Source organism: Euleptes europaea, chromosome 3 (genome assembly GCF_029931775.1).
Source record: "Euleptes europaea isolate rEulEur1 chromosome 3, rEulEur1.hap1, whole genome shotgun sequence".
Lineage (NCBI taxonomy): Eukaryota > Metazoa > Chordata > Lepidosauria > Squamata > Sphaerodactylidae > Euleptes > Euleptes europaea.
Window position 1 is genome coordinate 60126850 of NC_079314.1, and position 21494 is coordinate 60148343.

General features: G+C 39.1%; 1 protein-coding gene across 1 annotated transcript in view; it reads right to left on the reverse strand.

Moving 5' to 3' along the window:
* The window catches only part of CFTR (CF transmembrane conductance regulator), a 100116-nt gene that overhangs the window by 10385 nt on the left and 68237 nt on the right, over nt 1-21494 (reverse strand). The window contains exons 13-23 of the mRNA XM_056846495.1: nt 19520-19606; nt 17269-17992; nt 16535-16663; nt 15722-15759; nt 13949-14217; nt 11326-11405; nt 10227-10377; nt 8781-9008; nt 6992-7092; nt 3797-4042; nt 512-667 (exon numbers count right to left, since the gene is read on the reverse strand). Coding sequence (XP_056702473.1) covers nt 512-667; nt 3797-4042; nt 6992-7092; nt 8781-9008; nt 10227-10377; nt 11326-11405; nt 13949-14217; nt 15722-15759; nt 16535-16663; nt 17269-17992; nt 19520-19606 — 2209 coding nt within the window. The remainder of the gene's footprint in view (nt 1-511; nt 668-3796; nt 4043-6991; nt 7093-8780; nt 9009-10226; nt 10378-11325; nt 11406-13948; nt 14218-15721; nt 15760-16534; nt 16664-17268; nt 17993-19519; nt 19607-21494) is intronic.

The following is a 21494-nucleotide window of genomic DNA, read 5'->3' on the forward strand; positions in this document are numbered from 1 at the left end:
TTCTGTCAGTTATTTTAAAATCTGCAGTGAAAATGGTAGTGGATGCACCTATTCAGTTGGCTGTTACTAGCTGTTAAGGAATAACTTCCCCATGCAGGCATCAGGCCATCAATCAGAAAAGTGAAACTATGCAAACCAGGGCTGGATCTTTGGGAGAGGATCTAGCGGGGTACTTGCCCTGGGTACAAGAAGTGGGAGGGCACCAGTGCGGGAATGGGGAGAAGGAATGCCACAGTGGCACAGGCACAGCTGCCCACCCATGGCCCAGCAGGTGTGCACACGGCACGCCCACACTCCATCAAGTAGGGCCAGATCTGGGAGGGGGATCTGGCGGGGGGCACTTGCCCCAGGCGCAAGGAGTGGGAGGGCGCCAGCTTGGAAGTTTTGTACTCTGGGCTTACTTTGTGTGTTTGTCATTTAAAGCAACTCACTTAAAGCTGGAAGAGTGCATTTGGTGTCTGTGTACAGACAAAGTGATTTAGATGAAACAAACTTTTTCTCTGTAAATTACCTGCGGTATTACTCCAAATGCTTTTCTCCACTGCTGAACAGAGACTGTGTTCCAGGAGATGTCATCAATTTGAATATCCCCTTCTGTATTCAGCAGTCTTAACAAGGCAAAGAGCAAAGTACTCTTCCCTGAGCCAGTTCTTCCTAAAAGGCCCACCTGCAATATTTATAAACATAAATTAATGAAGAAGCTGCTGCCCATAAATTAACTATGTTAGAAATTAACAAAGCACAAAATAGTATGTGTTATATTGTGATGGGTTTGAAACCATCAATATTAATGCTTTAGGAGCATTAATAAGCAGTGCTAGGAAAGGATTCTGCTGATATGAAGTGAAACTTAAATTAACCAGCAACAGAATCTGCTCTTCTGTCTTTACAATCAGAATATACTTCTTTTTATATCCTTTGCCAAATGTCACTCCTCACAAGTGGAAAAATTACATCACAGCCTAGCATCCAAGCGTCACAGCAGTCAGGAGGCTCATGCTTAAATTAGGTGACTCTCAGAGACACCCTAAGCAGCACTACCTGGAAGTAAGGCCCATTTTATTCCATGAGGCTCACTTCTCAGGAAAATGTTCTTATGATTGCAGCCTGTTTTCCAATACTGAATTCCATTAAAGCCACTGACTACTTCAACAGTTTTTTAAAAAAAATTAATCCATTGTGTATGATTGCGGGGGAGGGAAGGCGATCTCGTCAGATCTCGGAAGCTAAGCAGGGTCAGTACTTGGAAGGGATACCACCAAGGAAGACTCTGCAGAGGAAGGCAATGGCAAACCAGACTACCTCTGATTCTCACTTGCCTTGAAAGCCCCTGGCTGCACTTGCCATGAGCAGGCTGCGACTTGGCAGAAATTTATACACACACAAGATTGTGGAACTAGGACTTGTTTTATGGGAAGCTCTTCAGCTCAGCTTTCTTTGCAGTTCTCAAATTCAGTTTACATGCTTGATTTTTAATGTCTTATGTGTAGCTTGGGTTGCCAGCTGCCTGGAGAAAAAAAAATCCTTTCCTTTTAATAGAGGCTTAATGGGATTTTGTTTATTTTCATACCATGAAAAGCTTCAGCTACCCATTTCTCACATTAAACTGCTGTTAAATGGGCAGGAGCTCTTTTCCAGGCCTGTTGGCAACCCTCTTAATTATTTTTTCCTGTTCTGCCTTAGAGAAAGAGGCCAAGATAGATCACCATTGCATGAAAGCCCTTTTAACTGCTGTGTTACATCCTTACTGTAAGAGAGTGCTAGAAATTCCCAATAGTTACCTCTTTTGATCTCTAGATGAAACTCCCTCCCTTCTTTTGAAAGAAAGAAGAGGGAATAGAGATAAAGGGTTTTTTTGTACATGCAGAGCCCATTAATGCATGAACTGACCCCAAGAGGCTCACAAAATACCACACTCCACACAACAGCAACTGGAGACGGAGCCTTGTTATTAACATTCACCTTACTTTCAGTGTGTGTCAAGGCTGCCTTTCTTTGTCAAATAGGACTAGTGTTATTTCCCAGCCTTTGTTTATTGGGACTCTTCTTGAGTACAGACTTATAGATTTTACGGAATAAGTCTGGGCTATTGAAAGTAGCTAGCTGTTTATTCAGCACTTTGCCTCAGGAGAGTACACAGAGTTGGCTTCTGTGACATTAACTTTTTCAAAGATGGATTGGAAGTACTTGTAGCCTGTTGGCCCTTCGAAGTTTATGGAGCTTTAAACACAGTAGCCAACGATGCGTTACTAGCACACCACCCTGCATTCTTCTTTTCTATTTGGGTCAATCTGCCCCAAACCTACATCTATTAGTAAGGCTTTCCACCGCACAAGGAAAACATAAAAAAGGATAATGAAGCCAAGTGCAAGTACAGGAGATTGGAATTATTGCCTGAGTATCTAATCCCAGGCTTTCACAATAACTGGGCTGTAAGCAATCCCAGCATTTCTATTAATTTTAGTAGTAGAAAAGAGCAAGAGTCCAGTAGCACCTTAAAGACTAACAAAAATATTTTCTGGCAGGGTATGAGCTTTCGTGAGCCACAGATACTTCTTCAGAAAGCTCATACCCTGCCAGAAAATATTTTTGTTAGTCTTTAAGGTGCTACCGGACTCTTGCTCTTTTCTACTACTGCAGACAAACTAACACGGCTACCCACTGTGAATTATTAATTTTAGATTTCTTTTAAATTTAGTTCACAGTGGGTAGCCGTGTTAGTCTGTTTGCAGTAGTCAAAAAGGGCAAGAGTCCAGTAGCACCTTAAAGACTAACAAAAATATGTTCTGGTAGGGTATGAGCTTTCGTGAGCCACAGCTCACTTCTTTTAAATTTAGGTTCAGGTTATTTTTCATTTAGGTTGAAGCCAAGCAAATGAATTCTTCAGAATTTGCAGCATCAGAGGAACTGTGAAACTAATGAAGCTTAAGCTTCAGGACCCCTAATCCTGGAGGGGCCCCCTGAAGCAACTTTTTTAAAATGAGTTAATTTCTCAATAAAATCGATGGAGCTTTTTAGTGACAGAATCATAAACCAATGGGTGGAAGTACTTAATATTGACTTTAGAATATGCTCTAATACCCGTTTCATAAGGCCTGAAAATGTCCCTGTAATTGGTCAAAGTTCAAAATTTTCCCAGGAGTTTGCACCGCTTGAACCCCTGTATGGGCTCACTGAGCTCGCCAGAATCTATTCACAGCCTACACAGCAGCAGGATCCTCAAATCCTTTGTTGGTGCACAGCTTTAATAGTTCTGTGGTTTTATTTCATCACTGTATGGCCCATTTTCAAGGACTCCACCCCACCACCCTGTTCTCCGCCATTTGGGCCTCGAGGTCCTTGCCAGGGCAGCAAGGCCCTTTGGACCTTGTTGGATGTTGCCCTGTTGTTGCTGGTTGCAAAGGGGCCCCCATAACAGTTCAAGCTTCAGGGCCCCAAAAATGTAGGTCCGCCACTGCTCAGCATATCCACACCTCATGAAGCTGCCTTATACTGTGTGTCAGACCACTGAGCTATCAAGATCAGCATGGTCTCCTCAGACTAGTGGCAGCTCTCCAGGATCTGAGGCCAGAGCTCTTTCTCACCACCTACTATCCGATTTTAGCTGGAGAGGCCGAGGATTGATCCTGGGACCTTGTAAATGCCATGCAGATCCTCCACCACTGAGCCATGCCCCTTCCCCATATTAAAATAACATAGAACTTAGTATAAATTGTTAGAAATCAAGAACAGTTTAGTAACAGTGCTGCTACCTTGTTAGTTTATATAAAATAGATTTAAACAAAAGTATTCTCACCCTTTGTCCTGGACTTATTGAAAAGGAAATATTTTCTAGTACAGCCAATCCTCCATCTACATACTTGGCTGTTAGGTCTTTCACCATCATTTGTCCACCAGATGGCCAGTTGTTCCCAGCATTTGCATGTTCATTCTCAATGATAAGGACTTTAGAAAGCTGCTCATTTTGTGGCAATACAGTACAGGATTTGGTTTCCTCTGTTGGCATATCAATGAACTTAAATATTCGGCTTACAGACCGCATCTGAAAACCAGAACAGATAGCACCAAAGTTTTCCTTTAAAAACACACTAAGAACATTCCACCTAGCATACTTTGAAGAGTTTATTTCAGAAACCCTGAGTTGTATATTGTGGTTCATTTGCTTAGGCCAAATCTGGATGTAGGTTACAGCTGTGTCTCACTGCAACTTCAATGGGTGCTTTATTATTCATTTAGGAAACATATATATTACGGCAGCATTGCAGGAGATACAACATTGTGCACCAGCAAAAGCAGCTTTTGGCTATTTTGCTACAGGGACTTGAAGGAAAGCTATAGACTTGGCTATATGAAACTGGTGATATTGTTTTTGTTACACACTTTATTTGCTGATAATTCATAGTGGGTAGCCGTGTTAGTATGTCTGCAGTAGTAGAAAAGGGCAAGAGTCCAGTAACACCTTAAAGACTAACAAGAATATTTTCTGGTAGGGTATGAGCTTTCGTGAGCCACAGCTCACTTCTTCAGATACAGATCTGAAGAAGTGAGTTGTGGCTCACGAAAGCTCATACTCTACCAGAAAATATTCGTGTTAGTCTTTAAGGTGTTACTGGACTCTTGCCCTTTATTTGCTGAATCTTACAAAGAAAGGGTTGTTTTTTTGTTTTTGGTTAATTGTAATAAAGCACAGAACTATTGATAGCTGTGCTTTGCCCACAGCATTTTCATACCCAGCCTTTTTCCTCTGCATTATACTGAACAGTATATCTAGAAACTGACTAAGGCTTGTAAAGCACTGTACACACAAAGGCAAAAAACAAAACACGTTGCTGAGGTTAAATTCTGAATTGATAAACTAATCTGGTGTTTTTGGGGAGGAAATTGAATGATCAGCAGGTTGTTTTTCAATCCTATTTCCTTTATCCTTTTGAAAACACACTGTAAATTATATAGTGCCAAAATGCATAGGGTCTGACAAGCATTTCCTACCACAGTTTATTCTGTAGCAAGACTAATGGCACTTCCTTAAACACAGGTATTAGTTTATGTCGACCTTAGAGTGCCTAGAACAACAATGTGAGCTGCAGACCATGAGAAAGCAAACTTCATGGAAGAGTATATTTGTCTTTTAGTGGTGGGAAAGTATAGCAACACTTTCGTTTAATTAGCTGAGGGGATGTTTGTTTTGCTTGTGTGTCATGCCATTACTTTTGAAAACTGCATTTGTTTATTGTATAAAATATTAGGCCTTGACTTATTTTGCCCTTTATCAGAAAGCTCAAAATTACTAGCCAATATCATTGTTTGGTGGCTTGTGCTCTGTACAGAGGAAGATTTGAAAAAACTGCTCCAGTACACTTTACATGTGTAAATATCTGAGATCACTACGCAGGGAAAAGGTTCAAACACCATACAGAAAGCAGCCCTAAACGCCGCTTGATAGCAATAGCAGAAAGGTTCTGCTGGTATTACTTTAGCAAAGGGTAACTGGGACAGCATTTGGATCCATCAGCAGACTTGATATTGAGTAACATTCAAAATACTGGGTTAATCTTTTAAAAACTATGCTCAAAATACATACTTTCCCACTATAAAGTACTATAATATCTAATAGTACATTTTTTAGTCCCATGCCTATTATGCAAATAAGAAAAGCAGGATATGCACAGACAAAATAGGATCCTTAGGGTTGCCAGCCTCCAGGTACTAGCTGGAGATCTTCTGCTATTACAACTGATCTCCAGCCAATAGGTGCATTAAAAAACTAAAAAAACAAAGTTTGGAAGTTCAGAGGAGCTAGATCATAGCAATGGATTTTTATAACTTTACTGGACTGTACCGATTTATCAATTGCCAGTTTAAAAAAAAAAAAGCCTCTGGTGGCTTGCTTTCCCAATAGCCACTCAGCAGTTGTAAGGAACTAATTTTTAAATCACCTCAGAGGTCCCAGTTCACCTAGACTACACTGCAGGCGGAAGAAGGGCCTCTATATCCCCCTTATGCGATTCTTCCAAGTTCAAATGCCTTATTTTGAAGTTGCACTTGACCCTTAGTTTATAAGGGAAAACTTGGGTATATGGATGCCAATAAGGTTGCCAACCTCCAGGTGGTGGCTGGAGATCTCCCGCTATTACAACTGATAGCCAGGCGACAGAGATAAGTTCACCTGGAGAAAACGGCCACTTCAGAAGGTGGGCTCTATGGCATTATACCCCATTTAAATCCCTCCCCACCACCAAGCCCTGCCCCTTCAGGCTCTACCCCCAAAATCTCCAGGTACTTCCCAACCTGGAGCTGGCATCTCTAGTTGCCAACAACTTGGAGAAAAAACATGGCCCGGTACTTTAATAGAGGCTTAATGGGATGTTATTTATCTTAGTGCCATGAAAAACTTCAGCTGTCCATTTCCATACATTAAACTTATGTTGAAAGGACATGATTATTTTTCTCCACCTTGTTGGCAACCCTACCTGGTTAGCTGTCCCTGTCTTAGGTTACACTGGTGGCAGTTAAGCAGGCTATTGTGTTTGTGGAGTCCCCACTCCATTCACTGGGTGCCTTTGCTGCTGTCAGATGAAGACCATTTTAATTTTCCAGGCTATTGTTTGATTTCTCTTGATCTCTATGATTTTGCTGCTGCTTTAATTTTTGTTGTCAATATATTTATTGTTCTAGTGTTTTAAATGTCATTTATCTTGAATATTATTAATAGCAAAAGCAGGCTGGAAATATTATGAATAAATTATTAAAGCGTTTATATTATAGTTTTCCAGGGTTTTTAAAAAAATGTTCACTTTGGCTCTAATCCCAGTTATAGCTTCTTGAAATGCAATGAATGTGGAACTGAATTATTGGCACATTATACCAATAATTTAAATGTACATTCTGCAGCCGAAGTGTGAAAGTTCATGCACATAAATGTTTGAAATTAACAACCAAATATGAAAACAAAATAAACATTTGTCTTCCAAGGAATTTCTGGGAGTCTTACCAGACTGTCTACATCTATGCTTGAGTTTACTGCCCATTGTAAGGTTCCCATAATATTCATGGCTAATGTAAGAATAATGCCGATTTTTCCTTCCCCATTACCTGCAATTGAAAAGACATATTTTAAATCCTCATGTGCAATGAAAAAGTCAGCTCTCAGATTGTATCTTCAAATGTGTCTGGCAGCGTTCTTTCTCTTACAGTACTTTCTTATTCTACATAGTTTCTGAGAGACTGGATGTCTGGCCAGCTTTTGAACCAAGTTAGATGGTCCATGACTCAGGGATCCTATTCGTGACCTTGCTCCTCTGATTCTGTTCCGTTCTGACTGAACAGGAACTAAGTGAGAACTATCCAGCTGAGCAATGTACCTGGTCAATTGCCATGCAGACTCGTGACAATAAAGCTACACTTTGCAAAGTTGCTTATTCGCCACCAGTTTTGCCCCATCTGTCACTTAACATAACACAAAGATGTTGTGTTGTGTGCTGTATCAGATTTTCTGTTATTGATAATCCTAATTTTAGTTTTCCACTGCCCGCTTTCTTCCAATGAAAGTTAATGTCATTAAGAGCAAGGGCAGTCTTAGTGATTCTGGAGCCCCGAGCAAAAGACCAGGATGGGGCCTCAGAATCACCGTCATATCCCAGGGTCTCCCTGAAGCTGTGACAGGTAGGTAGGAGCCAGTGCCGCTGACAGAAGCCAGCTGCCCAAGTCCTGGACAGGGTGGGTGTGAAGGGCAGCAGATACAGCTCTTTTTCTTCTTTTCTCCCAGCTTCAGGGCAGGCCATGAGTGGTTGTAGGCCAACAGCTGCCCCGTTGCCCATTGGCTAAGACCACCCTGATTAAGAGGTATTCACCTTCTTGATAAGTGCCTCCTGATGTTTCTCATCATGACTAGAGTGCCATTTATCCACTTAATTTGTTTGTTTAGATTTTTATGCCACCTCTCTAGAATCCTGCGTGCTGTGGCGTACGATTAAAATAAATTATCAGAGCCATTTCATTATTTTTAAAAAAAATGTAAGCTGATTTTTGTAAATCTATCCATCCACCATAGACACCATACTAGTAATTTTTTCCACAGTTGTTTTGTGAGTGGGGGATACAGAGGTTTGCTTCAGATGTTCTATAGCTCAAGCTAATTTTAATGAGTCTAAGGAGATATATTCTTTTTGAACACTGGGCTGACATGGACGGCTTTATTTAACCACATTCAGCACTTTTAAAAAAAATCACAACAGGAGGAAACTCTATAAATACAAATTAGGTATCCTTATCTGAGTACAAAATATGAGACATTCACAGAGTCTAGTAGTGAACCAACACTGGAGAAACTGAATTGAACAACAACTTGAGTAAGGGGCACTGTTGCAGACAAATCTGGGACATCTACTAGGTTTTAGAATTGTATGACACAGTCCAGGAAATATCACAGAACTTTCAGATGTACCCATTTGCTAATACCAGGAAGAACAACTTTATCAGATTCATGTCAAAGTTGGTCATGGAAAAGAGCTGTTTGAGACTAGAAAATGAAAATGGCTGTGACATAGAATTTTCTGTTTCTCAATAGTGTAGTGCTACAAGTACAGCAATGGTTACATGCTGTTCTTTAATAGTAACGGTTTGGTGGCATTGTACTAAAATGTAACTGGACCCCAGTTTGGGGAAACTAAGCTTCTTCACTGAAATATCCCCAGTGGAAGGTGCAGACATAGCTGAGTCAGAAACCCTTTACTTTTTAAATGTTAAGTATTTTTACTTGGTAGAACAGTGTGGCTATGTACCTGTAGTTGCAATGGAAACAAATGTTACAATGATGAAGAATATCACAAAAATCATTTCCATTCTCATCTGGAACCATCGTAACGTGGACAAATAGAGGAACCAGTTTGCTGTGTGCAAGTTCAAAGCTTTATGGAATAATGTCTCAAAATAGCGTTGCCGTCCAAAAGCTCTCAGTGTCCAAAGCCCCTTTAAGCTTGTAATCAGATGTGTGAAAATTGGACTTCTGGCTGAAAAGACACAGTATTTTGAGTATCTTTCACAATGAAACTTATATCCATACATAACAAATCCCTTCAGTTTCTGCTATGCTTTGCTTTTGTTTATGGCTATGTAATTTCACTGAACATTCAAAATGGTATTTTGCTGAATGGTGACTATGATCTGCATAGCTTGATGCTTCTTGATCAATGTGTACAGATTTGCAAATGCTGTTTCTGAAATTGTGTGTTAAGTGTGGCCAAGTGTTAAGGGTGTTAAGTGCCTCATGTTGACTCTATGAATCAAAGTCCTCCAAAATGTCCTATCTTTGACAGTCTTGCTCGGTCTTGCAAATTGAGGGCTGTGGCTTCCTTTATTGAGTCAATCCATCTCTTGTTGGGTCTTTTTCTTTTCCTGTTGCCACAAGAAAAAGACTCCTGCAAACCAACTCTATAAGGGAATATTTTGACACTGATGTCCATTCTATTTTGTGCATGTTATTCCATTGAGATCGAGGAATTTAAATACTGGTCGCAGAATTGAAGTTACTGTGTATTAAGGGGAGTTTCTGGAAATGAAATGCAAATAAGGGATCTATTTGAAACTCTGGTGTGATCCAAGAACAGACTTAGGCACAAGAAAAATACCAATCTTTTAAAATGACCATGAAAAAGGCTGCAAAGCCTTCCAAAATCAACATACTAAGTTTGAAAGAATCCCATATTAAATGACCCATAGTCGGTATTTCATAAATATTCTAGTTAATTTTAGGGAATTTTGGATTTGTGTAGGCCGGTCACACACTCTCAGGCCTTACCTTTGCTAGTATTTGGATGGGAGACCTCCAAGGAATACCAGGATTGTGATGTGGAGGCAGGCAATGGTAAACCATCTCCAAACGTCTCTTGCCTTGAAAACCCTATGAGGTCACCATAAGTCAGCTGTGACTTGATGCGGGGGGGGGGGGGGGCGGAAGCCAGGTACCATCCTTTCCCTAACAAACTAAAGTAAATTTACTTTCTACACATATGCATATTTCTTATCTGGTTACTTTCTGTTGTGTAGACTATACATACATTTTATATCTTTTTCATTACCCAAGCAGAGCATACTTTTCTGTGACAGTGCTCTGTTTTCAAAGATAATGAAATCTTGCAGTGGGATATTGGAAGAAATTTGAAAAAGGTAGAAATCTGTTCAATTTACTTTTGTATATTTTTGGAATCTACCTATTTGGTTGGTTGTACCTTCAGATTCCAGTTGTTTGAGCTGCTGAGAAGTATGCAGGAAGTATGCTCTTAACATAACAAAGGCTCCAATCACAGGCACAGATGCTAGGAAGATGTAAGGCTCTATAAAGGAGACGACGGCTATAGCACCAACCACAATAAATACTAGCTGTGGAAGGAAAGCAAAGCAGAATAAACAGTTTCTTTCTCCTAATTTAACAAACTAGAAATTTGTCATTTAATTTCCCCAGGATTACTAGTATATAGAATCCCACCAGTGCTTCCCCAGCTAGGATTTGCATCTGGGAACAAAGAAAGAAAGCCCCAATGTTGAAGTTTGGAAAATTAGTAATTGATGGTCCAGTTTAATCTGGACCCTAGATCTGCACCTCCAGCATAGCTAGGTGGCTAGCATAGCAATTGCACTGGAGTCCATAACAACAACACCCACTGCCACCAATCACATTGCAGCACACTGACAACACCCACATATCAGCTATATGTGGAAGCTGCCAACCAACACATGGTGATTATGGAATTCCTCCCTAATTTCACCATGACCATATCCACACTTGGAACACAACAAGGGAAGGAATATAGGAAACACACTATCCTCTGTTGTTAGGAGGGTTATGGCATGGCATGCCCAGTGGGAGCTCTTCAGCTCCTGGAACCTCTGCAAGTAGGGATTTGGATCTTGTCTTGAGAAGCCAACATGCAGGGAAGGAACCATGGCCATTCTAACTGTATCATCTAGGAAACCTCCATGCCTGTGAAGTTTGTATTTTAAGGATTACAACTATAACAATTGCTGAGATTCAGAACATTAGATTACCAGTATCATTGGGCGACTTCATATATTATTTGCACTCAAACCACAACAACTTACTGGGAACAAATACTTTATGGAAAGTGTGTAATGGTGTGTGTATAGTTGGGGGGCAGCAAAAATGATGGAGGATACAGCCATTGTATTTTGGTGTCAATGTAGGGGAAAATACAGACATCTTTGTTGATTCTTCTTATTTGATCATATGTGTCTTCACAACTGACAACTTCTGTCAAAAAGAAAACAAAAAATGTCTGCACCAATATTCTGATTTTTTTTTTTACAAACCTGAATAAAATCAAATATTGTGAGTGGCAGTAGGTCATCCAATATTGCTGTATCCTTTGAGAATCTGTTGAGTATTCCACCTACATGGTGAAGGAAAAAATAATATAGGAATGGAGTGTCTACAAATGAAAATTTTATTCATATTGCTTTATAGATCTAGCCTTTCTGAGTAGTAAACATGTTTGTGTATGTTACAATAGGCTTTAGGGATAATTCTGAGGTAAAATGAAATCACTATAAAAAAGAACAAGTTATGGGTAACAGAATTTAACCTCAAGTAGCCTAGCTAGCAAAAAGACCTACATGTAATATTTTACATTTACTCAGTTTACATACTGGAAAATGAAACAATTCTGTATGCAGGATGAGCGCCTGCAATTCTTACTTGATTCCAGAAAAGTTAGCATAGCACCTTGTCTTTCAGACAAAAATAATAAGAAGTTAACATACAAAGAAACAGAATATTATTGCTAAATTTAAAAGAAGGAACATGAACATATTTTATAATAGCATAAACTAAAATTCACTGAAAAATCAATAGGCTTGCTTCTTAATTATCATAATGCTGAATAAATGGCAATGGTTCAAATTTTAAGAGCAGCTGAAATACTGTATATCTGGCAACAGCCATAGTGTGAATTTCATTCCCAAACAGGAGATTAAGTATGTGATAATCATGTGAACACTTGGGTAATATTACAACAAAGGGGGTTATCAGAAGAGGCTCCTGCATGTACTTACCATATCTTACATGACCTGATTTGTGCCATGGATATACAGTTATATGTGATTATATACACATGCTGCTGCTATGATTTAGGGTGCAGCAAATATGGAGGAATCTCCAGGTTTGCAATAACACACATGCATACAACCTGAGTTTTGAAAAATAATACTTCTCTATGCATAAAATACAACTCTCCAAATACCACTCTATTTGTGCATGTATCTATATTACCAAAAATATTAGTTTGGCACATTTTAGTTTGTTATAGTAACCCCAAGTGGCTTACAAACACTGGAGGGGATAGGTAGAAAGAGGTGAGGAGAAGTAAGCTGATCCTGTAATAATGGGCCCACAGGGTGAGGAAGGAACTGGCATGGAATGGAGGGAGATGGTATTTTCCCTCCCGAAGATTCCTGAGGGTTTCTAAATCATATTATATCCCCATGCATGCAGGTCTCTGCCCCGCTGTACACCAGTGCATTAACAGGAAACCCATCTAGCCTCAAGAAAATACACCATGGATTAGTGTAATAAAAAGGTACCCTGTGCAAGCACTGGGTCATTCCTGACCCATAGGGTGAAGTCACATCCCAACGTTTACTAGGCATAGGGGAACAAAAATGCAAAAACATAAAGGAGGGAATAAGCTAACATGATATTTACAGCTGCATTATTGGTGCATTAGGTGTATTGTTACATATTTTTGATTGGTTTGAAAAGAACAGTAGTAAGGTAGAGAGAAATGGCCCATTTGGTAAACCGCACAGAAGTAGGGGAACAACAGCACAGTCTGAACCCAAATTATGCCCTTCTAAATCCATTTAAGTCAATGGGTTTAGAAGGGTATAAATTTCTTTAAGATTGCACTGCTTTAAGATCCACTCTGCTAGTAAGTTAATGTATTACTATATTCTACAAGGGGGTAGTACTAGGCATATCAATGTTGAACAATATTTATGTAATGTTTTTTCCCTTTTCCTTTTTTTCCTTCTGTACCCCTATTTATTATTGAAAATCAATAAAAATATTTATAAAAAGATTGCACTGTTAACCCGTAATCCTGTAGACACTTACTTGGCAATTCAAGGGGATTTCAATGAGATGTACTATTAAGTTAATCAGTGTAAGTGAAGCTGTGCATCTGGAACTGATGGGGCAAATTTCAGGGATGCTGGAGATATTTCAAGGCAATGACATTCTTAAACATTTCATCAAGTAAATACATTGGGAAAATGGAATTTAAAGCAAATTGCATCCTTGTCCGAAACATGTTCACCCTGAGGTAAGTTTTTGTTTGTTAAATTTGACTGAGTCTGACTTCTACTCAGCATGTTTAGGATCACTGTTTGAATGGGCTGAATCATCTCCATTCCAATTATTATATATCAACTAGTTCAGGGCCAGCGTCAGCATACCCTGAGGTGGGACAGCTGCCGGGGCCCAGAGTTCCTGGCAGGCCCCACTGCTGCAAAGCCCCCCCACCCCAACCACACACTGCCAGGGAACGATGCACAGGGTCATACAATGGCAGCACTCCTGGCAGGCACAGTGGTGGTGTTCCCATCTGCACATACCAACCAACATCAGCAGGAAAAGAAAATATGATCATTGTGAAAGTTCACAAATGGGCAGGGAAGGAAGGACACACAGGCAGGTGAGGATGTGGCTGGGCTGGAAGGAAGGCATCAGTGGGAGTCCTGGTGGTAGTCAGAGGAGGAGAAGAGTTCCTACGCACTTTCGGCCTAGGGCACTCCTAAACCTGGAGGGCCCTGAACTGGTTTGGGAAGGAAGCTAAGATGTGAGGCAAACCCCCAAAGTGCCCCATATAAAAAGAGTGCACTTTTCTTGAATACAACAACAACCCGCTGCAAATGGAACAGGCTGATTTGGGTCTACCTGCTTTCAGTGTGTTGAAGGAAGACATGGGTGCCTGAAGGACTGCATGCAGCATTTTGCGATGAAGAGTTTTAGAAACGGTTATCAGAGTATGCACCAGGGGTAAGCCTCTGAAGATTCCCAATGCCAGCAACGTATCTGCCACTCCCACATAAATGTAGACAATGTAATAGGAACTAGTCTCCGTAACGATAACCGCATAGTTGTCAGGCTCTTCCAGTGTAGCGTTCTGTGGCTGGCTCGTGTTTGTAGTAGATGGAACAGCAGCGCTATAAAAAAACAATTTATAAACATATAGTCATTGCGAGTCTGAGTTACTTTATGTTCTTATTACACTATGTCAAGCTGGAGAAGGATTCTCAACTTTTGTAATGAAGAAAAGTTTCCTTTCAGTGAAATGTAGCTAAGAAACAATCAGAATTTCCCATAAATGGAAAATAATATGTTGATTTAGAAGGAAAAAAATTTCAGTCCATGCTGTAACGGTATACTTTCATTTCAATTACACAAATCATTTAAAAATTTAAAGCTCAGCAATTTAACAATGCCATACTAAGCAGAGTTATACCCTTCTAAACCCATTGACAAAAATGGGTTTGAAGGATGTGATTCTGTTTAGGATGGTACTGTTAATTACTTTACTTCATACTCTAACCTCAGTGCTAGGCAGTATTATAATGCACTTCAATGAATATTTCAGAGGCACATATTAGTCAAGTGAACTAAAGTGAACAGGAAAGCTGCTGGAGTACACTGATACACACATGGCACTCTAGACTGGGGCACCCGTCTGCGCTGAGAAAACTAGCTTAATGGTAAGAATTTGATTCAATTTATTATTTATTTATTTTGCTTCATTTATATCCCACCCTTTCTCTCCAATGGGAACCCAAGGCAGCTTACATCATTCTCCTTTCTTGCATTTTATCCTCACAATCCCGTGGTGTAGATTAGGCTGAGTGTGTGTGACTATCCCAAGTCACCCAGAGAGCTTCCATGGCAGAGTGGGGATTAACCACCAAGTCCAATGCTCTAACTACCACACCGCACTGGCTCTCAGTAAAATTACCTTGGAGAATGAAATGCATATATAAGAAAGTTGAATAGAATCGAACTACAGAGTCACCTAAGAGAAGTTACATGATCCTTTGAAGCCCACTGAAACTTGTTGATTGCACTGTCTTCTGATCCTAGTCCTATTATATTATTCACTGGATGTCTTATTCTTTATTTGCATTTTTTATTCTGTTATCTGCCTTGAGCCTCAGCAAGAAAGGTGGGCTAGAAATAAAAAGAAATAAAAGAAACTTTGCTTAGGACAGCTCTGGTAGTGCTCTGTATAGTACTACTCTGTTCAACAAAGCTTAAAGCCTTCCTCCAAGTTAAATGGCTTTACTAGTGGAAGAAGATGCACTTAAATTGGAGGAAGAGGTCTTAGAGTGGAGGGAGATGGAGTGGTAGCATATATGCCATAGCAAACATCACTTACTGGGTGTCTAACACTGTTTGGCCATTGTGTGAGACAGGACGCTGGACTAGATGGACTGATCCATCAGGACTCTTCTTCTGTTGTTCTTAGTTTCTTAACACATTGAACAGCGTGGAACTTACCTCATAGAAGTAGCTGCACACATGAAAAATGCATCATGCATGTCTAAATAGAGGGACCAATGATCTCTGCCATAACTGTGATTGAGTTTGCCATTTCTGCTATCAAAACCATCTCTGAAATATCAATTAACTTTTTAAAACATAGAATGGACTAATACTCACTGATTAATAAGCCACAGCCCAACCAGAGATGCAACCACCTGGGAGTAAGAAACATGCAGTTAATTTTCTTTAGTGTTGTCTTTCTAGATCCCCTCACAATTACTTGGTCACTACTAAATAGTCACTACTTATTGAGAGACTATTTAGAAAAGACGGAGTTCAAACTGATGAGAATACATGCTAGGGTATGAAATAAAGTGACAGTGCAGATTTTTAATGCAAATTGCCTTGGGCATATGTTAATTTTCTATTCTTCTATGAATGCTAAGAGACCTCCATCAACGAATTTGGTTACAATTAGTAGTTCATCATTTTGTAATTGTTATCACATTGGTAGGTTATGCCTATAAAATGGTTTCAGCTTATGTTTTCTGACCTGAGCATTGTCTTTTATAGATTACTAACTTGCACAACACTGATCAGAATGTACTGTACACTTTTCCCTCTGCCTAAAGGAATTTAGGAATTTAGTAGCCTCATCAACTAATTTAATTAATATGTAATTTTTGGTTATATAATTAGTCTTGTTGCTCAGCTCACAAAACTGTAAAACATGGCAAGCACAATGTAACACAGTCATTGCAAACAGGCGTCCTAATAGAAATGTCAGATATGAAATTACAATAATTGTAAATGATAAAAAGTCATTCAGAACTACCACTGGCAGTGGCCTTAAGATATGGAATGTCTTATTACCCTTATAGAACAGTAATGTTACAGCTGTGAAAATAGCAATAATGGTGCTGCTTTCATTAGAGTTGCTATACAGACTGTTCACATTAATATAAATGAAACAAACACTGTATTTCTTACCTCCACAAAAAAAATAACCACACACATAATTAATACAAAAATCAATTTTTTGTGGACAGTAATATATCTGAAATATGTATTCCATGTAGTAACAGTAGTCATGGTCTCGGCATCATCAAGGAAATATTCCTATCAATAAAATTAACAAGAACATAATTAAAATGACTAACTGAATAACTACTTGCTCTTGTATTAACACCTCATTCATATGACTAAGAGCTGACTATCATTCAGGTGTACATAAAATGTTATTATCATTTTCCAGATTTCTTCTAAAATGTTATGAGCGCATAGGTTCACATGCTAAAATCTATTCTAACATCTATTCATTGTAGTCTATTTTTATTTGTCTTGCATCTAACCAATTGGATTTGGCTCAGATTTGCCAATCTTTAAGATGCCATGAGGTAACTTGTTATTTAGTTCTTTGAAAAGAAAATGTTTCCAGACTGGCAAATTACTGAGATTTCACCTCAATACTTGCTTGTCTAGATTTCTAATTAGTTAGAATTTGTTTGGTATCGATGCTGAATGTTTCAATCCCCAGCCCATTTAAAGTGCTAATATTTTGTCTTAATTTGTGAACTGCCATGAACATTAGCATGGGGTCACTCAATGCAAAGTGGCCATTTTTGACCATGTCCAAGTATTGTTATCTGAAGCACAATCCAACTGAATAATAACAGGTCTTTGTTACCAAAGCAAATCTAGCCGTAGTACTAGGAAGCACATACCTTTAAATCATCCTCATTAAGGTCTTCAGTTATTTCCACCACACTGTCCCGAGACAACCGCCTGGCATAAATGTCTATCTCAGAAGACTGGTGGACTAGTGACATTTTACGTACTGATACACTGCCCTTTTTGTAAAAGCTCTGAGCTGGGTGAACTGAGGTTCTGGTCATCAAGTTAAGCACAGACTGCCTTCTCTGTCCTCTGAATGTGGGGCCTGCATTAAATACATTGCTGCGTGGCAGAATTGCCTCCCCTTGTTCAGAGTCTGGTACCAAAGACAATCTTCTTTCTGTTGGTTCAACAGGAATTTCTTCGATACCATTGACCTGCAGAGGTGTTTTTTGCAAGAGAGAGAACTTCCTGCTGGAATTCAGTGCATTCATAATGACAGAGTTCTTTCTCTTTTCAGTAAACTCTGATGTTTGTTTAAATGAAGTTTTTTTATTTTGATTTTGTGAACCCATTCCATCATGGTCAACAGAAATTCGTCTGAGAGTTTCAGTAAGAATAGAGTTTCTTCTTTCTGCACTGAACTGATCAAAAGCATCACATCCCATCAGTTCAGAACTGAAATTGGGTCTCTGACCCTGAAGTTCAGGAAATGTTCCATAGAAATAGCAGCTTCCTTCATGCAAAATTAGTATCTTGTCTGCTATCTTTAAATGTTCCAGCTTTGAAGTGACAAGTATTCGAGTTTTGTTGACAATAAGCTTGCAAACACAGCTTCAAAAAACAAAACAGAAAATCATGTTAACAGTTTTTAAGAGCTAGGGCGGTCAGTATTCCTTTTCTCTCCCTGAAAATCCAATTTCACTTATTCTCTGTGTGAGGTTTTGTTTTAACAACTCACTCAGCTGAAATTATAGTCTCACAAATTCAAGGCATATGAGAAAACGTCAGTAAATGTGGGCACTCAGAATCGTAATGGGATATCTCATTATTATATTCTACAGCATAAACTTGCTGTGCTCCTTTACTAGGACACCATTGTAGTGACATATCTGTTCCCTCATCATTAATTAATTAATTAATTAGATTTATACCCTGCCCTCCCAGGCACAGCAGCGCTCAGATTAAATTACTTTGAACAAATTCACTCTGATATCCACAAATAACATATTCTCTGTGGCTATGTACTGTTTTCTATGTTTGCTTTGTGAAGACTGCTCATAACCAAAGCAGACTGCAGAAAGTTCCATTGTGATTTCTCTACACTGTGTGAATATTAATCAACAAAAATGGCAAATGAGATTTAATGTAACCCCCCGAGGTGTCAAAATTTCTTTCAGTGAATAGTTTGCTTTCCCTGATTATTTTTCTCCCTGACTTTGAGATTAACACCGAACATTATTCATATATTTCAAATAATTCAAATGTTTGCAGGATTTATGTGATTTTAAATCATGTATTGATATGTTTGAAGGGTATTTTAAAAAATCAAAGAGTTGTACCTTGATATTGCTGAAATTGTTTGTACATTGTGGGGGCTGTATAGGAGATGTGTATAATTTAGATTTTTTTCTCAGTTGTTTTATCTAGAAGGGGTTCATGCTTTTGTACAACAATGGCACTTTTAAAAAATGTTATTCACAAGCAGAAAACTATCATAGTGAATTTAACCCCGTCCATCCAGTCATCTACTACTATACACACAGAATCAGGAAACAGTGACTAAATGTTACAGCAGTAGAAGGAGTATTATGAACATAATCATTTTATAGTTATAGAACAAGTCAGTAACTAGGGAAACAGCAACAAAACCCATGGAATATCACAAAACCAGCCAGTCATCTCTTTTGCAGCACTTGAACATGTGAGCAAACTTCCACTTATTTCCCACGTGGTAAACTATACTCAATCAAAGACCAGTCTTATCCTCTTTTAAATCCCATAAAGTAGTTCATAATGTTTAAGATTAAGTTTACAAGAAACAAATAAAAGTTTTACCATGTGTCACGAGATGACCAATAAAAAATGAAATGAATCTCAGAATGAGAAGCCAGAATTAATTTTAAAAATCTGATTATCACTGAAATTGTTAACACTAGCCATGGAATGCTATGTATTTTGCAAAGCTTTGGTGCTAAACTCGTTCCTAAAAATAAAAAGTATTTATACAAATGTGCAATATCTGTATCTGAAAATGTATTTGTTGAGTTCTGGAACTGTGTATCACAAACTCTTTTCTCTCTAACTAGCAGAAAGAGCCTCTCTCAAACAAAAAAGCAAATAGGTCAAAATGCACCATACCTTTCAAATATTTCTTTTTCCGTTAACATGTCTAAATAACCAAAAGGGGAATCCAAGAGATACAAATCAGCATCTTTATACACTGCTCTAAATGAAAGACACAGAAACAAAATTTTCCATTAAACTTAAATATCTAGGGTACTATAAACTGATAGCTTGGAGCATTTTCTCAGAAAATCTTTTTATTAGCTGTAACAGGATTATATTCAATTGTCACTCGTTATGACATTAAAGACAGGATGTACACAAACCAACTTGTTATCAGTCTCCTCCCTCCTTCCTTTGCCCTTCTAACATGGAGAAGCCCAGCAAGAAACTAACTCTGGTTACCTGTGATGTATCAATGCATGTGCATGTATGAAGACATGTATGCGTGCAAGCTAACTAGAGTTGGTTTCTAACTGGGACTCTTCATGTGAAAAAAGGAGGATTGAGGGCAAAGTCCAAGGCCAGCAGAAAGCCAGATTTACACACACCCTTGCTTATAGTTGGTTAAAAGTTACCCATAATTGCAAACCATGTCTACTATCACAATCACACAGACTAATATAATCCACTATGAAACTTTAGCAGCAGTAGAAAAGATCTGTAACCTCAAAGTTCAGGTGTGCTACTATTCTCACTGAGCTGGCCAAACCAACACATGGCACTTTGCTTGGAGATCATATCCTTGGAGGGTTGCCAACTACAGATCAGGACATTTCTGGAGATTTGGGGGTGGAACATGGGGAGGGTGGGGCTGCAGAGGTACCTCTGTGAAGTTTAATGCTGCAGTGTAGACTTCAAAGCAGCCATTTTCTCTAGACAAACTGATTTTTGTAGTCTGGAAATCAGCTGATTCCTGAAGATCTCCAGGCCCCACCTGGAAGTTGGCAACCCTACATCCTCAACAATTCTTTTTTTTAAATATGCTCTTTGTTTCTAGGTATTGTGATTTTTCTTGCCGCTCTGCTCTAAATATGAACAAACCATACATTATCTTGAAGGGTGTGACAGTTTTGTAGGCTGATTTTCTAGCATATGCACAAAGTTGTTTCTTGATCAATAAACTCTGTTTAGAATTGCACTGTGAGAGACCCCTATGTGTTGTGGAGGGATCATGAGAAAGCAGCCTAAGAACACATGTCCTGGTTCTCATATATGGAGGAAGGTGTTTGGGCAAGAGGTTCACTCCCACAGCTCAGCATTTGTATATCATTTAAGACTAGACCATGTGAGAATCATTCCTAGTATTATATCTGAGAGTCCATCTACAAATTGAAAAGTCCTCAAATTTTCTGGGTAGCAGCACAAGGACTTTCCATCAGACATGTGATGCAGGTTTTGTGCCTCCCAGATGCACACCACCTCTTCTTTGGTTGTGAACACAGCAAGAAGAGAGAAGAGGGTGTAGCCAGCCTACTCAAGCTGTTTCTGCATCCTCAAACCATGCCATGGAGCCACTAATGGGTCTGTTATGAAATGTACATGTAGCCATGCATGTAACGAAATTTTTACAACGGAGCAAACAGTAGCTCCATCAGGTGGTTTGAGGATGTGAAGACTGGGGTGGGGTGGAGGGCTATAGCCATGCTGAGGGAAGCACAAAACTGCCCTTGCATAAAGACTTTATGCAAGCTAGGACTAATTAATTGCCTTCAGCGATCCTCCATGGCAGATTCCTGAAAACACCTTACGCTGAAAAAGTCTGCAGATGTGGCGCAGGATGTCCTGACTCCCTGTCTCATATTCTTTTGGACTGCCATCTTTAGGATTCCCCAAGAGGAAACCTAATAAAACCTATAGTTTTGAACTTCTCCTCAAATAATATGAAAATACTTCACAAACTATTAGCTGATAAGGACCCTGAAACAACCGAAAACATGGCAAAATTTCTGACAATAGTAGTCAACCGATGGGAATCTAGTTGGAAGTAGAATCACAACATTAAGAAATGATTTATATTAATTTTATTTTACTCTAACTTTTATCCTTT